Genomic DNA, 19,260 nt, shown 5'->3' on the forward strand with positions numbered 1-19,260 from the left:
ATAATTAAGTTTTAATGTTGAATCAGGAAAAATCATTATTTATATATTATTTGTATGCATTGAGTTACATGGACTTATCTATGATGAAATATCACAGTCTTTATTTTCGAGGCAATGTATTTTAAACATTTTGCGCATTAATAATAATAATAACAACAACAACAACAACAACAACAACAATATTATTATTATTATTATTATAATAATAACATTATTTCGTATATATTTTTAATTCTAATATTTTATATTGTATAAACTCTTTGTAAAATAATGTTATGTAAAAGAAATAACTGAATTATTTACCTATTTTATTTATTTGTAAATATAATTAACAGTTTAGTAGAAATGTCCCCTATTACTAAAGTTATTGATAATTGTAGGCTATTGTTGTACTATTGTTGTTAACCTTACGCAGGGTATTTTTTGTCTACCAATACTTGAATATAAACATTTAGCGCGTTAAAAGAATTATTTCTCATGAAAATACGCGGCTAGTATTTATCGTCGAAGATTGTACTCACTGCAAAATGTATGCATTCAGTCATTCGATGTTAACTGTCATTATGATTATTTTAATTTATTCTCCATTTATTTGTATTGATGGACTTTATCAGCTGACTAAGATCTTTACGTCGTTGTTAAAGAACACGTGTCTTTATGACTAATCCATATTCACGGAATGGCATACGAATTATTGTTGTAAAAATCTAGTTTTTGAGCGATGAGTTATATATGTTATCGAGCTTATTTGCTTCCTAATCCAATCGAATAATACATTTTGATCAAGTAATATGGACAACACGATACTGTATAGATACTTGATATTTGATGATAGAAACTGTCGCCATTAATACGATGACACAGAAAGAAATTTTTAATAGATGTATTACAAAAAAAAAAAAAAAAATTCATTACCTTTTAACAAACTGTCAATATTTAATATCATTGACAATATTAAAAATATGTATTATAATAAGCGTTCACAATTGATTTTCTATTGTTTGCGTTATATTTAACCTGTCAAATCAATATAGTATATTTGTATATTTTTCATCGATAATAGAGAAAAATAAAGTTTTATAAAATATCTTTTTAAAAGTTTTCTTCGTACAAGCGTAACAGGTTGTAGTAAATGGCTTCAAATGGCTGTTTGAAATTACAATATTAACCGAACTTATTTTATTTACATGACTCTTATAAGAATATATTTTTAAATTTCACTTTTTCAATATTCGTTTCCTTTTATCGAAAAATTTATAAACAGAGTCACTAAATCTTATTAATTTTATAGTATACGAACCATATTTAACTTTCTCGATAATTAATAATTTTCTTAAAGTAAAATTTTTAATGTTCAAAAATAAATGACTAAATCTCTAGAATTAAATTAATTAATAAAATTAATAAAGTGTGTAAATTTTATGTTTTTTTCAAAGAGTATGCCACGTTCGTTTGATATATTAAATTAACAGATTACATACGTCGGTAAAAATTATTGATATATTATAATTCATATTATCGTAACATACTTTTAAACTATGAATAACATATTTAAATTAAAATAATATTTTTAGATTAATAAATTTATATATTTTAATAATAAATGAAATGATGTAAATAATATAATATAAATAATACTTATAAAATTAATATTTGAAATATTTAAATTCCAAGCATTAATTATATTATACATGATATTGATTTATATAACTTTATTATTGATGAAAATATAGGAATAATTATTTTAAATATAAGAATATATGTCTATTATTATACATAATATCCATTATTTTTCCATTATTTTTATTGGAAGTAAAGGATATTTAAAAAATTATATAATAAATTATATTGATATTGTTAATTTGATTTGAATATTTTATAATAATTAATTAAAATAAAATCAGGTTATTAATAATCGGGTAGGTTATAGTCCAATACAATTATTGTTCACATATAAAGAAAAATCATGTATTTTATCGTCTTATTCGAAATGAGATTTATCACATTTCTTAATAATTTTTCACTGAAAAAGTTCATTAACAATATAAATTTAATACAAATTAATATTGTTTATGAATGCATGACAAATGAAACCAATTAATTCCAGAAAATTGTTATATTACAACATTCCCATTATGAAATTTGTGAATGTAATACATAGAATGTTTAAAAAAAAAAATGTAAAATTCTTACAAATTTGAAAGATAAATTGAAAAACTGTTATTTAATTTTCTGTAAGAGACCGTGTGATTTTAATGTTTTTTTTTTTTTTTACTTTGATGTAAGAATAAATATATAAAATAAAATGGAAATATGAATGTTGTTTGTAATTATGTATTGAAAATTAGTTTGTTAAATACAACAAAATAATAGATCAAATCGTACCAACATATAATATGATAAATGTTGAGTGTAACTTTGAGCCGTGAAATGATAAGCGTAGTACTCTAATTTATATTCATGGCCAAGGAAAGTACACGGAAATGTAATAGAAAAATATTTGTCGTTAGAACAAAAAAATTCAACAAAACTAAAAATCGATAAAAATTAATTTAGAAAATATAATGGATATGAATTTATATATAATGAAAAGAGCAAAAAAAGAAAAAGAAAAGATCAACTTGAAGGACAGAGTGAGAGTGCATATATTCACTGAACATAGCTGAATTACTAATAATAATAGAAGCGAAAGTGATTCTGAGTATAAATTATACTTGAAGGATATTAGAAAGTAAATTGTAAAATAGTATAATTAACATTATGTCAAAGTTTTATTTTTCAAATATTAGATATAAAAATGGTACAATTTTTAAATTAAATAATGATACGATATCAATATATTTGTTTAAATTTGTCAGATTTTTTATTTTATTTATTTATTTATTTATTTTTTTTTTTGTAATAACGATATAAAAAACTTTTGGCAACAGATTTATAGATGTATCCGTAGCTTCAAAGTGTATGAATCTGTGAGTTTTAATATAACATATCGCGAATGATATATATATATATATATATATATATAATGCGTATCTACAAATTATTAAATAATTTCTAATTTTGAAATATTTAAATATTTAAAGTTTAATGTATTTTAAACATTTTTACTGCATAGGAATACTATAATTAAATTAAATCAGATGAATGTTTTTGGAAAAGTTGTAAAATTAATAATTAATATTGTAAAACAATAATGCACCGTGATCAAATAATTATTGCATTAAAAGAAAATTAGAAAAGAAAATCTGCAGTTTGGCGTCATATAATTAAGTAGCGAACTTCACTGATAAATAAATGGTGTTGATAAAGTAAATAATAAATTATAAATTTTTATATCGATATTTCAATTATTATAATACTTTAATTACCATCTACCTTTTAACTTTTTGAAGGCTTGTTGTTTACCAATTTAAATTTCTTAGTTTTTCGAGTCAGAAGCAAAATATATTTCTGAAAAATGGATACTTTTCTTAGTTGTAGAATCTGAAAACTAAATAAACAAATGCATTCTGGTATAAAATAATAAATTCGAAATTAATTAAATTTAGTGACAATTTATTCTGAAAGAGATTTTATTTAAATGACATACACAGTAATTAATAGCACATACAAATAATAATAATACCCTTACAAAGAATTTACTTCCGTGAGTAATGCAATAATGCATAGTGCGTAAAACATTAAACAATTTAATCATATAAATACTAATTTACTAAAGACACACGAGATAAGTCATTTGAGAATTAATTATTTTGTAAATAAATATATCGATAATTAATTTATAAGAGAATTTAATTTAGAATATTATTGTTTGATTTTTTTTGTTGGAAATAATAAAATTCATTATTTTTTTTTTAATTAAATTATGGCTAAATTAAGTAATCATGCTATTTTATTATTCCAATATGTGGGGAGATATGCATTATCATTATTGATGTAAACTGTAACATGAAGACAAAATAAATATAAATTATATATTACTAATCAAAAATTTTCTGATATGATAACCAAAGTATAGTTCAAAGATAAATTTCGAAAATTCAATTCCATTTAATTTCATTCCATGCATTTATATTTATATTTATTATATATATATATATATATTAGATTATAAAATTAAAAAATTTTAATATCATTGAATCTAGATATCTACATTGAAGTTTTAAGAATTGTATTTAAAAACGTAAAGAAATCGAATTTTTTAATTACATATTTAACATGAAATACATGTATAACAATTTATTGATATATTAAAACAATTTAGAAAAATTATTTATAGTTTGTATTATTTAGGACACATATAAGTTAATATTTTTATATTTCTATTTTAATAGTAATAATATTTAATAGATTTAGGAATATAATAATCATAGAATTTACTAACATTAATTTGGCGCTGAATTTATTATATTGAGAATATATTTAAAATTTTAATGATTTATTGTTATTTATTTACATTATTTATTCACATTATTTATGAATTATGCTAACATAATTCCTATCTTTATTATTATCAATTACTCAATCGAGTAAGTTTAATCATTTAAGTATTATATATATATATATATATATATATATAATACTTAAAACTTATAATTTGATAAAATATTATTGATATTAGATTCATAATAATATAATTTTGCTTCAACAAAATTTTGATATTATTATATTTATTCATGGAAGAGAGTATAAAAAACCTCAACTATATTCCTTGATAATAAAAAATTAAAATAATGTAACTATTGAAAATTATATTTAAAAATTTTCGATTTATTAATTCAAAATTATAATAATTTTTCATGTATTTATTTAATCTGTATTAATTAAAAAATAAGTTCGTTTTATGTTTATTAAATCACAATTGCTTTATTTATTAATAAAAACTTTACATATTAGATAACTTAGCTTACATAACTTAAATCAAACGTTTTTTGGTATTAATAATAATATTAGACTAAATATCATTTTTGGCTACTCAATTCTTTTTAACATAATTCATGTAATGAAAGGAATTAGTAGTTCCATCGAAATTATTTAAAAGTATAAAAAGTTTTATAAAAGAAAACCATCATTACGTTATAATTTAGAACCATTTTACATATATGAAATATATAAATCAAATTTGAAAAACTTGAACAATATTATGGGATAAACTATTCGATATTTCTAATATAAAAATTGACATATATAACATTTTTTTATGTATACAATCATTGAAAACAAAAACAAAAAAATATATTTAAAAGGCAAATTGAAAAATAGAAATATATTTCATTGATTGGTTTATGTAAATAATAAGTAATTACTAAATTGGAGTTTACGAATTATAAATCTCATTCTAAATTATATTTCAATAAAGCAACAAGATTAAAAATTTATAGTACTATATTTAATTTTCTAATTAAAAGCTCAATACTCGTATATATAAAAAGTAATGGTAAATACATCAATAAAATACTGCTATTAATCACTATTAAGATAAACAAAAAAAGTGAATATAATTTTATCATTTTATAAATAAATAAGCTTGAATTATAAAAATCTTTAAAGAATTCTATTACGGTTGTCCTATTTCTTCTTATTAATTATCGATTATATTCCATTTTAATAAAATTACAAATATTTGAATTTTTTTTTTTTTATTCAAAAACTTTGTTCAATTGATCTAGATTAAATTCTATAAATTACAGGTACCATTTAGAGCTTACACAAAATATTTCTTATCTAATTGCAAAAGTAAATACATATTTTTGTGTTTTAATGCAACTTTTACATGCAAACGTTAATTTAATTATTTTTCTAATATAGTTTTTAAATTGTTAAAATAAAGAAAAATAAAAAATTAATGTCATAAGGTATAATGTAACATCAACAGAATTATTTTGTTTAAAATGATTTCGCTTTACTTTCAACGATTATAGAAAATAAATTTCATTATTATCTAAAAGTGCCGCGATATGTTTGTATATTTCAGTACGAATAAAAAGAGTATGAAATAGAAAAAATTATCAATACAAGTATGTTATATATTTATACATTCGATAAATGCATTTTATAGTATATTTATTATTGATAATGTTCATTATTTTAAAAAATATTCAAGAATATGTAAGTACACTTTCCCTTTATAATAATATAAAATAAGAAAAATAAGAGAACGTATAGAATAATAGTAGTAATAATAATAATAATAACAGTGTTATATATTTTATTATTTAGTAATTGTGTATTATAAAATTAACAACACTTGTAAAACTTTAAATTGTATTTCATATCATTAGAAAAAATTATATATTAAAATTAATTAAAACCACAAAATGAATAAATTACGTAGAAACAAGTATTTTTATGAGAATTGCGTTGAATAAAAAACCATAAAGTAGAAATATGTTTAGTATATTTATTATGTAAAATAATATCCTTAAAGTAAAATCCATAGCGTTGATTGTAGACTTTAATTGGTCGGAAAAATTGAGATTCGATTGGTTAAGCTATTCATAGATTTTTATTATTTATTCTTTAAAATATCTATACTCTGTAATTAAAAGCTTTTGGATTTCCGATTATGTTTTTTTTTTTTTTTTTTTTTTATATCCATAATTTATATCCATAATTTATATCCATTTTTATAAATCCATAATTATTTTATAAGATGACTATATATTTTCTTTAATAACCAAGTTATATTTAATAATTAGCAGTAGTATTTTATTAAAAATTTCATAAATGATTGCTTATCTCAGAAACATATTAATAAATCAATGTTTTTTTGTTAAAGCAGATTATTATAAATCGTCTCTTGTAGTATAATTTTATTCTTGTATAATTATTACTTATTATTATATCCGTTTCGGTTTAATCTTTGGTGTTTTTGTATTTTATTGGTGATTTAAAGTTTTTTTTTTTTTTTTTGAGATAATTTACAAGATATTTTGAAATTTTACAAAAAATGCATGCGATAGCTAGAAATGACGAATGATTAAAAATATATTTAATTGCATTTCTTATTCGTCACTTGATATGTTCGCTGTATAAAATGGATAATAAACTGAAAATCCTTATTGTATAGTTTTGCATATTATATAATTTTTATAAATATATTTTTTAACAATTAGTTTCAATTGCTTTTATTTAATTATTAACTGTGTGAATATATATTATTTCAGATAATATTAAGAGTAAGAGTACATGTTTGACAGCATATAATAAACGAAGCGGCTGGGTTCAAGGGTTGTTGAAGTGTCAATGAAACATACAAAAAAAAAAAAAAAAAAAAAAAAAAAAAAAAAAAAAAAAAAAAAAGTATTGTGCTTTAAGTTCAATGAATGAATTATTTATTCATACAGAATTGCATGTGACTATAGCCTATTTTAATTACTCTGTAAGTGCAAAACTATTCGTCGCTACCAACAATAAAATTAAAATAACTAAAATGTGTTTTTGAACATAAAATGGGTTCATTTAATGTATGTGTTATGTGTGATTGCAAAGAATCGCGGCAGCAAATTATCGATTAAAGTAAATTACAACAATATAATCTTCTAACTGTCCAAAATTCTTTAAATCTTTTAGCCATCGTATAGACTATGGATGCGCAATTTCATTATACACAATTGCGCACGGATGTAGAATTAAAAAAAAAAAAAAAGAAAAAAAAAACGACTAATTATACAGCGAGAATGCTCATTATATATAAGAAATACTTTTTATCTCCTTTCGCTAACCCTAACTGTAGGAATAACGTACGTGTAGAGTAGTGTTAAAGGGTCTATGATATTGCAATTAAGATTGGCAATTTGTAAATATAAATAGAAGTAAAGTAAATACACGCAGACAAAGTAAATACAAATATAATGAATAATTATTAATTGCTACTCCAATAAATTGACAATTAAATCACACAGTTCCTCACTTACACATTGAATGCACATTGCGTTAAAAAAGAAAAATAAGGAAAAGAAGAAGAAAAAATTGTACCAGATACATCGTTTTCATACTTGAATGCAGATATTAAAGAGATCACTCATACGTCCTCTACTTTTTAAGTAAATCTTGTTGGAAATTACTGTCCACGTGCTCACTACTGGAGCATCGACGTTTGATAAACGTTTGAGCATGCAGACAAGGCGGGTGTCATTCTTCAAGTACATATAAAGCCACCAAGGGAGCATCGGTTGGTTTCTTTTGATCGCGTGCACTCGTTAAAAGAACTGCTTTCAAGTGTAAGAGTATCAAAGTTCAAAGTTGTGTTGTCGCCAGACATATATAAGATTAGACTTCGTGCCTGGTAAGTTCGGCAATTGCCAACTTTCCTTCTTTCACATATTAATACAAAATTTTGCTTACGAATATTAATACAAACTGATTCGATATTTTTAATATATTGATTTAACGAGTCTTATGATTAATTTGACAGCAACAATTGATTATGAAAATAAATTTGTATTTTTTAACGCTGAGAGTTTAAAACTCTTTTTATTAGTTTTTATTATTATATTACAGTACTATTCACTTAGATGATCTAACGATTACAGTTTTTAATACGTATAACAATGTATAAGAATATATATATATATATATATATACATATAATACTAAACTGTTGATGTTTTTTATTTTATACTAAATCCATTTGAATAAGTTTGTATTAGACGTTTTAATGTCTTAAAGATCCTTTTTAATCTTATCTACGAAGACTATTGTTATCAATGTAAAGATATATATATATATATATATATATATATATATTGTAATAAAGAATTTGCACGTTAATTTGTATGCGACAATAATTATTTTTTTATTATTAATTTTTTTGAAATTCGATATATTTATACAAATAAATTATAATAATAAACTTTTGAACATTAACAAGAGTGAATTCTATTGAAATTTACATCATAAGACTTGATTGAACTAAAAACTGATGGTGGCGTATTAAATTTGTTGTTTACGTATTATACTTCCTAATAAATCAACCAATCTCATGTTTATTTATAAAATTTGATTTCTATGTTTCGTAGAGATAACAGGCTGAAAATATTAAAAATACATACTTCGGTGGCATTAGTAAATTTAAAAATTCAAAATGTCAATTGTTGCACACCAAAATGGATTAGATAATAAGCTTAAAAAAAACTTATTAAATAGCAAATCCGAATTAAGTGACCACGAAGAATATCAATATCTCAACCTAATTAAAGTAATATTGGAAAAAGGTGCTGTAAAAGATGATCGTACCGGTGTTGGCACCCATTCTATTTTTGGTGCACAAATGCGATTTAATTTAAGAGACGGTGAGTATTATATCATAGGTGATATTGTAAAGATTTTCATACAGATTTATTTTATTCGTATAGAAATAAAAAATGTTTTAAGAAATGCAAAGAAATGCGAATGATGCATAAATATGAATAAATATTCAAATTCAATATGTTTTTGGATCTGTAAAATATTCTTATAAGACTTCTTATTATTACAATATCGTAGCATTTGATGAATGAATAATGTTCTTTTTAATTAAAACCAACAACAACAACAACAACAACAACAACAATAATAATAATAATAATCATCGCTATTATTATTATTATTATTATAGAATTTTATATTACAAGTTTATTTTTAAACAAGAATTGTTAATGCTTTAAATTAATATGAAAAACAACTAAAGAATATATATTATCGAGCGTTAAAACTTAATAAATTTGGAAAAATATGCAAACTTTATTTCAGATTATTTAATTTTAAACCGCTTAGTTGAACAATCACGACAATTTTTTTAATGCTACCTAATGAGTCGTTAATGAGACCTAAATTCCTTCATAGCTAAACACATCCAATGAACTTGCCAAATTTTCTACGTATGCTCATTCATTTATTTTTTATAACACACGTAATATTTTACTCATTTTTATTAATCCATTATTACCTGAGATTGTCACTTTATTTTTTGTTTGCGTTGATGTATATATTTATTCATACAGATATTAATTGGCCGATTAAAACGAAATTTTCTTCACATCTATATATTCTATCTACATGCTCTTCTGTTAATTGCTTTTAAGTAATTAATAAAGTTATCGTAAACTTCGTGTATAATATAATAATATTATTTGTTCGAGTCATTTGTATTAACATTCTCTACTTTCTTAAGTTTACAACTCAATAAATTCAATCATCGATTCACCGAACAACCATAGTTAATATTTTTTTTAAGCACGATCATTATCCCAATCATTTTTGCGAAATCATATTACACAATTTTTCACATATTTGAAAGATTTTTCGTCTTTATATTCAGGAGTATTTCCATTACTCACAACAAAACGAGTATTTTGGCGTGCAGTTGTTGAGGAATTGCTGTGGTTTATCAGAGGCTCCACTAACGCGAAAGAACTATCCGATAAAGGTGTCAAAATTTGGGATGCCAATGCATCTAGAAAGTTTCTCGACTCATTGGGTTTCATCGATAGAGACGAAGGAGATTTAGGCCCGATTTATGGCTTTCAATGGAGACATTATGGTGCAAAATACATCGACATGTATACAGATTATACAGGCCAAGGTATGGGATTGAATTAATTTGAATATAATTAAATTTATAGTATTTGTTATAACGGCATTAAGAATATCTGTCAGTGACGTTCGACTCTCAATATAAATAAGAAATTGCCCTAATTATAGATAGTTAATTAAATCAATATTTATATGTATTGCAATAATTACGCAATGAAAAAAAGCATCGAACAACAATGTCAGAAGATAATTTATTTTTAAAGATAATATAAACTATTTTATGTGCATTTTGATTTACGCTCGTACATTATATTTAATATTATTTTTTATATTATTGCATTAAATTGAAATTACTGCTTCTTACAATATCATTGAAATATTTTTTATTTTTTTCTATATTTTCGTATATAGAAATCGTATCAAATGTTCAATCAAAGTATATCTTCTTACGTCCAATTTTATTTAACAAAAATGGAGCTCATTATTTTGATGAAAATTGATTCACTCATTCAGAATAACATCAATTGGATTTAATTTTATTAAAAGAATATTCTTCCAGGCTATCTGCCGTTCGAGAATAATGCCTTATTGATTGTTCGACAGAAAGTAAAATTGATAAACAACGTTGCTTAGTAAAGGCAAATAACCACACAAACAAACTTTCTTATCATGTTAAATAAAAATTATGACTGTACATGCATTACTTTATAAATATTTTTTCTACGTATAATATAGAAATTATTTAGTCGTAGAAGCATCAATTATATGATTTTTTTTTAATAAAAAGTTAAAGTGCCATTGAAAAAAAAAAATTAATATTCACAACGAAATAATATTTTTTGAAAAATTATATATCTGTAAAACTTATATGGTTAAATCTACTTTGAAGAATTGCCTACAATATATTTATATATATATATTATATATTTATTTATATATACGTATATAAATATATATATATATATACGTATATATTATATATATATATATACGTATATATATATTTATATATATATATATATATATATATAAATAATCCATAGAATATAAATATTATCGAATAATTAATATAATACATATCGAAGATTAAAATATATTAAAAAGTCCGTGCAAAACGGCAACAATTTTAAATAAAACACATAATTATAGTATTATAATTTAATTTAATTATATATTTAATTTAATATATATTAATATAAATTAATATATAATTTAATTTAATTTAATATTATACTTAGATGAAATAGTTGGAAAAAATTTAGAAAATTAGTATTAAATTAAAATTAAGTAATAATACACACGATTCCTTATGGCAATTATAAAGTTTAACTAAAAATGCGCATTAATTAGTCTTTATAAATTATTGATATCGATATTTATTATAAATAATTTAACTGTTAATTTCTCTGATAGTAATGTCTGTGTATGGGGTTAAACATTGAGTAATGTTCTACGATTTTTTCACTTAACATTTTGCATTTGAATTGATAATTGACAATTCTTAGAATAAATTATATATATTGGATTTACATGCATACATTTAAAACAATATTTATCTTCTTTTTAATTCTTTACAATCATATTATAAAATATATAAAGTATTGAATATTTTTTTAATTATTCGATGATAATGATAAATTATGTTTTTTCAACATTATTAGGTATATTATGAAAGGTATTAAGTTTCGTTAAATTTTAACGATTTGTATGTCGGCGGTTCATAGAAATCGAGTATAAAAATGTTTGTTAAATATCTCTACTAAAGTTCCTTCCTTTCACATTTATATCGAGGTTAAAAAAGATAAAAAAAAAAAAAAAAAAAAAAAAAAAAATAAATATAATTCGGTAAATCTGGGTGTTTAAAAAAAAAATATAGATTTTTGTTATGAATAAAAAACCTGCTTAAAATGACTAATATAAGCACTTTATGTAGGTTTTGATCAGCTGGCGGACGTTATAGACAAAATTAAAAACAACCCCAATGACAGGCGAATCATTATGAGTTCTTGGAATCCAATAGATATACCGATGATGGCTCTCCCACCCTGTCATTCGCTCTCGCAATTCTACGTGTGTAACGGCGAATTATCTTGTCATCTTTATCAAAGGGCAGGTGATATGGGATTGGGAGTTCCTTTCAATATTGCTTCGTATGCCCTACTTACTTGCATGATTGCTCACGTGACTTTCTTAAAGGTACATATTTTCTGTTCTCAAATATATGTATTATATGTTATAGATAATTTTACAGAAGAATGCAATGACGCAGCTGTTTACGTTGTCACGCAATAACTATTATGTTTATAAAAATTATTTAATTGATTCTCTTAATCATTTTCTTTATTTTAATTACTAACTTATTAATCTGTAAAATAAAATAATATTTTATAAAACATACGTATAAATGACATTACAACACGTATTATACATTGCTCTTAAAATCAGTTATAATGTATTATTATAGAATATCATTGGTAACCAAGAAAATAAATAAAAATTTAATAATAATCATACTAAATTTTGATGAAAATTTATATATTTAGTCAAACAAAAAATTTTACTTCAGCTTTTCTACGATATTTTAGTTTAAGTACACGGCTTTTAAGCAATAAATGGAAAACATTATTATTGTTAATACGAAAAGTAAAGGGTTTATTAATCTTTAGCTTTATGAATGACGGAGACACTAGGAAAGCAGTGTTTTTGAAAAAAAAAAAAAAGAAGAAAAAAAATGCTATCGTTAGTGCTGAAAAGCTATATTAAAAAGCTCTCGATTTACATTATTTTAAGTAAAAATATAATATTTATGTACTTTGTAACAAAAGTATTTAACTATTTTACATTCAGTAATTGGCCACTAATAGCAAAGATTGCCGTACCGTTAGAAATTAAACTTCGATAAAAAAGTGTTTTCACTCTTATATGAAATTGGATACTCATATGAAATTGGACATATGGGTACTAATTTACAAATAATATAGATGGAAGTTCATATAATTATCTGATTCTTCTACTGACTCTTCCTTCTTCTTCTTTTCTTCCTAGAATCGCGAACGATAACTATGTTAGGACAACAATTGCCCATTTGACATTAAATTGAAATAATATCATAAGAAATTATAGAATAGAAATTTATAAATAATGTCGATTTATCGAAAAGGAATTGAAATAGAAAAATAAGTTTACGTTCAAATACGCAGTTGTTCGATCGAGAAAAAACATAAATAATATCATGATAGATTAAAAATAAAATATGCGATCGGCCATAGATGCATACCTGCGCGCGAACGCAGACGCGATTCGCAACATTTTTATATAATAATTATAAAATTAATGCATCCAAAAATTTTAATCCACAGCCTGGAGAGTTTATTCACACTATTGGAGATACGCATGTGTATCGTAACCATGTTGAGGCAGTACAGGAGCAAATATTACGCAAGCCAAGGCCATTTCCGAAACTCAGAATAACGAGAGATGTTAAGGACATTGACGACTTTGAGTTCACCGATTTTCAACTAGAAAATTACAATCCACATCCTAAACTCTCTATGCCAATGGCTCTTTAGAAAGTTACCCAAATTGTGTAGATAATTCCATCTTTTTTATATCTTTTAATTTAATCGTAATTTTGAATTCGCAATGACGAACAGCCATTGTGATTGTACATACATTCATAATTTAAGTTTAATTCGCCTATTAAGACTAATTTTAAATGCTATAAATAAAACATGTGCACGTGTGCACGTGCGCGCGTGTGATTTGAATCTAACAAATTGATAATTATGTGACATTATGGACATAGTTTGCACGTTATTTTATTATCTTGTATATTAGACAGTGCATTATATAGTATTAATATTTAATTAATTAATCTTCGTACTTACGTAATGATGCTTACATATTCTAATAGAAAATTTAAAAAAAAAAAAAAAAAAAAAATCTCAGATTAATGTTTTTTATGTTGACTTAATGAAGTCTTATTTAAATTTTCTAGCTTTATAGAAAATTTAATAAAATGCGATGAAATACTACAAATTTTATTTATAATTCCAAAGCTGTCAATCATAAACTATATATTTATGTTTAATAAGAAAATTATTTAGTACGTTTTTATTTTAACACCATATTTATCTTATTTTATGCGCTTAATTACATTGTAGATTATATATATTTTATATTTTACATTCAGTAGTTGCATTCCTTTTCTGCTTTTTATTGTTATTGTTATTATTATTATTATTATTATTATTATTATATTGCGCTAATAAAAATATTTAAATGTCAACAGTCTTGTAAATGTATTTAATAAATAAATTTATCTATTAAATTGTATATTAATATAATAAATTATATATTAAACTGATAAATACTTATCCCAAACATTAACAATGGTACATGCAAATATATTTATATATATATATATATATATATATATTTTTTTTTTTCATATACAAGATAAGTAAAAAGTACAAAAATGAATGTTATTTTTATTATCAAAATCAACAACGAACAATAATTTTGAACCTATTTATACATTTATATATAGGATAAACTATAATAAACAATATTTATAGAATTATGTAAAATTATGTTCAGTAGCATTATTAAATTTAGAAATGATAAATTTTCAATTATGGTCGAAATTTCAAATGCTTACCAAATAGCATGTGTACTGATATGTACAGTTCTATGATTTTATATCGCAAGTGCGATAGGAGGAAGGAACATTTGATAATACATTATCCACTTGGGAATTAAAAATGCTTGAACACACATATAGCTAAAGCGAGTCTCGAAGAAGACGTCGGTGCACTATTCCATCCGAATGACCATCCGCCATCCATTTATCATATAAAAGAATATATATAAGACGAGTCGAAGGGCGAATAACTTTGTTTATACAACAAAACTCCGGCCAATATAACAAGGTGCATGCATTACAGGGACAATCGATACATCGAGTGCCAGATGTGACGGCTGAGAGCTTCAAATATAACAAATAGCAATTCTTAATAACAAATTACACCACGAGGACAAGGGAGTGCACTGCGCCCTGGCCCATATAAACTTATGAATTTTGGAGTCGCCCTCGTGGTCGACATAATTCAATGCAGGTTGATCAAATAATCAGCCAAGTTCATCAACGAAGCAAATTATATCGACTTTTGCGGGAATCGGCCGAACCTAGAATAGAAAAAAGCGCGATAGAATAAGCAGTGAAAGTCTCCACGGCATTTATAAGCTTGACTATAATCGAGGCTATAGAATTTCTTCCAGATCGATAAAAAAAAAAAAAAAAAAAAAAAAAAAAAAAAAAAAAAAAAAAAAAGAAAGAAAGATAAAAAAAACAAATAAAATTGATAATTATTCGTGAGATTGGCTGGTTCCTGGGACTAGTCGACATCTTGCCAATTTACTTGGAAGGTAATATATTTAGGAGAGCGGTCTCCTAGTTATTTATCGACTTAGCGAATAAGGTCTCGACGAAAATATCAGACAAGAGCTGCAGTTATTGTGTTGCGATTCGTATCGTAAAATCAATCTGGGAGGTAAAAGTGAGCAGAGCTTATTTGGAAATACCTGGGTGTGTCAGCGCACCGACATATTGTAATGTAACGAATTACTCGTGCGAGTACTTGGAGATATGGAACAGCTTTGAACTAATATTTGATTTGAATACCGGAAGATGAGCAATTACACATCGTTGCCATCACCATTTAAAAGCGAATTATACCGGGAGAAGGCACACAATATGTGACATCCGTCACACGTTAGTGGTAAATCACTGCAGCATAAGTTAATGTTTATAATATGTATTCACGAGGAGGACATTTGAGATTCAAATTGTGTCATTTTCGATGAGCAAACTGCTCGGGGATAGCAAATGAGACAGCAAATAGCGTACAAGCAGCGGGGGAGATTATCCCTTGATGTAAACACTGTATCGAATGTGCGACAATGATGGAAGGTACGGATAATCGATTTTTAGCTGTATAAATTGGAAAGGAATGTTTGCGTAAGATCGAAGAAAAATCCTATTGTCATTCGTCTGAAGAGCATAAAATACAAAAAAATCAACTCTCTAACACAAAATTCAGTACATTTGCGTAATATGCATTATGCAATTAATTAATACACTACACATTTTAATGGCAGAATTAGATAAGATAAATAATAGGAGAATTTAATAAACAGTGCTAATTTATTTTTATAAAGAACAGAACGTTTGACAAAATGATAAAGCAGAAAACTTCTTCTTATTAAATTAATTATTAAACTTACAATCTGGATAATTATTAATAATTATAAGTATAAACGCCTGTTTCATTTTTATAATTTCTTTACAAAATATATTATCAATAAATGATGCTTTATTGTATGTAATCTTCAGGTTAATACGGATTCAATGAAACTGATTAATTTTATTTATCGTTAAGGCCGTTTCCAATACTCTTAATGTTATTGGACTAATTATTACTATCTACTTTCTTATTATGACAAATCGTCTTTATGGCTTTTTTTTATAAGAAATAATTTTGTCAGAAAATTGCTAAATCTTTGCAAAAAGTCACCCTATTACAAGCGTACGTTTCTATAACTTTGGCAACAGGATGATATAGTGATAAAGTGCTAAAGCGATAAAGCACTTAACTAAACTTATTTTGTTTAAATATAAACAAGCTGCTTTTAAAAATTATAATAAAAGTAGTGATAGATTAAAACGAATTTATTTTCATACATCTAAATACTGGAATTATTATTTGAAAATAATTTATATTCCAGAAGTAGTTTCATAGAAATTTTCATACAAACTCTGCAAACTTAGATTAAGAAGCAAATTCAATATATATTTCTTTTATTCAAATTAATTTATGGCTGATAAAACATCAACTTAACCGGTAACAGTTGATTAAGTAAACTAGACTATTTTTGTAAAATACCTTACAAAACTATCATAAATAAAATTGTTATATTAATTAATAAATTATTTTATTGATATATAAAGATATTTATTACTCTCCTCTTACAGTGAAATATATGCATCGCACATAGTAGCTATATCATTTTATTATAAATTTTGAATACTATTATTAGCATAATAATAATTTATTATTTATAGAAGTTTTTTATGAAATTAATTCAGAATGTTTACATCATGCTCGTTCCTTATAATAATAATTATTAATACTCAATTTGAGACAGAAGTTTTTAATTTATAAAATAATGGTATAAAATTTTATCATGTTTAAATAAAGTAATTATTTCTTTATTAAATATTTTTATAATTCAGAAAAATACCTGACTATATGAATAAATTGGATGTATTACATTTTTGCTTATGTATCGAAAATATACTGTGATTTTTTATTATATCAGTAAATAATTTTGTAATAATCGGCCAGAACAGAGATATTTTAGCCTTAGCATGTTCATACAGAATTTATAATTGATTCTTTTATATTAAATATGTCTGTACAATGCCATCAATAAATAAGCAAACAAACAGTTTATTAATTAATGGAATACGTCATTGAGAAATATTTGATTTTTTCCTTATTAATTAGTGCGTTGTAAAAATTTTATGGCAACATTCTGTTTTAAATATCCAAATTATTTTATAAAAAATTCATCTTCCATTTTAGTTCACTCAAATATGTGTATTTAATTAAAATTTTTCAGTTATAAATATTTGAATTATTGTACCAAGTATTAATGGCTTTGGAAAACATTAAACTTCTTTGTATATCAAAGCGATAAAATAATCTATGAAATACAAACAGCACAAGCTTTAATAAACTATTTTTATATCTTCACAAGTATATTATCAATTGATAATAATCAAATTAAACGATCGACAAAACTGTATTAGGACTTTTATGTTAATATAAGTATAAGTGTGCGACTCTGTTTGCATTCCATTGCTTAAGATAATGTGACAGAGTATTGTTATAATACAATTAGCAGACTAAATTTGTAAATTAAAATTTCATAGCGAATCTCCAGAATTTAATCAATTAACCTTTCCTTTGCGCATAAAATCTCATATTTATAATATTGATCATAACAATTTGTTTTATTTGATGTTTAATCGGATTAATGCCAACTAGCATTCAATGTTATTAATCTTAAATTATTAGTTACCAAATAATAAACAGCTTGATTACAGTATGGCGGGGTCATGTTTACCATCCACAATGGCATTAAACATTAAAATTCCGTTCAAATTCATACGGGCATTCCGTAAATACAGATTTTTGCATAAAAATAACGATACATTGACTTAAAAGAAACAAAACGAAAGTGAATTATTGTTATTGTTATTGTTATTGTTATTGTTATTGTTATTATTATTATTATTATTATTATTATTATTATAACAATTTCAGAGAAATACCTCGTTCCAGTTTCAAGCTTTAATAATGATAATAATGCCGTGAAGCGAATCTGCCAATATATCTACAATTTCCATTGATTCCAAAAACTTGGTGACTCGCAAAATCATTAGGTATGAAAAACAAAAAAGCAGCGTTTGCTCGTTAGGCACTCGAAGATGCGAGTCGGCAATTAAGCAGTAATGGCATTATTTCGATAAATCGTCCCTGTTTGTATTGGCAGCCCTAGGTATCCGGCGGTGAGTCGAGAGTACGACGTGACGTACGATACGGTTGGCGACGGTGGGTGGGTCGGCCAGGGCGGGGGCGGTACGCGGTGTCGGTGGGGATGGTGGTGGTATAGCGGCCA

At 24.0% G+C, this 19,260-nt stretch overlaps 1 protein-coding gene and 1 long non-coding RNA gene across 2 annotated transcripts; one reads left to right on the forward strand and one right to left on the reverse strand.

Annotated features, from left to right (window-relative positions):
- Positions 1-355: 355 nt before the first annotated feature.
- LOC105362658 (uncharacterized) lies at positions 356-19,184 on the reverse strand. Its single transcript, XR_912903.1, has 3 exons — positions 18,914-19,184; positions 3,376-3,490; positions 356-755 (listed from the first exon to the last, which is right to left on the reverse strand). It is a non-coding gene; the product is annotated as an uncharacterized LOC105362658 (long non-coding RNA).
- LOC105362657 (thymidylate synthase-like) lies at positions 7,961-14,251 on the forward strand. Its single transcript, XM_011500141.1, has 5 exons — positions 7,961-8,287; positions 9,021-9,293; positions 10,301-10,564; positions 12,449-12,711; positions 13,875-14,251. Exons 2-5 carry the CDS (start codon positions 9,086-9,088, stop codon positions 14,082-14,084), a joined length of 945 nt encoding a protein of 314 aa, XP_011498443.1. The 5' UTR covers positions 7,961-8,287; positions 9,021-9,085; the 3' UTR covers positions 14,085-14,251.
- Positions 19,185-19,260: the final 76 nt, after the last annotated feature.

This window comes from Ceratosolen solmsi, unplaced genomic scaffold, assembly GCF_000503995.2.
Source record: "Ceratosolen solmsi marchali unplaced genomic scaffold, CerSol_1.0 scaffold41, whole genome shotgun sequence".
Classification (NCBI taxonomy): domain Eukaryota; kingdom Metazoa; phylum Arthropoda; class Insecta; order Hymenoptera; family Agaonidae; genus Ceratosolen; species Ceratosolen solmsi.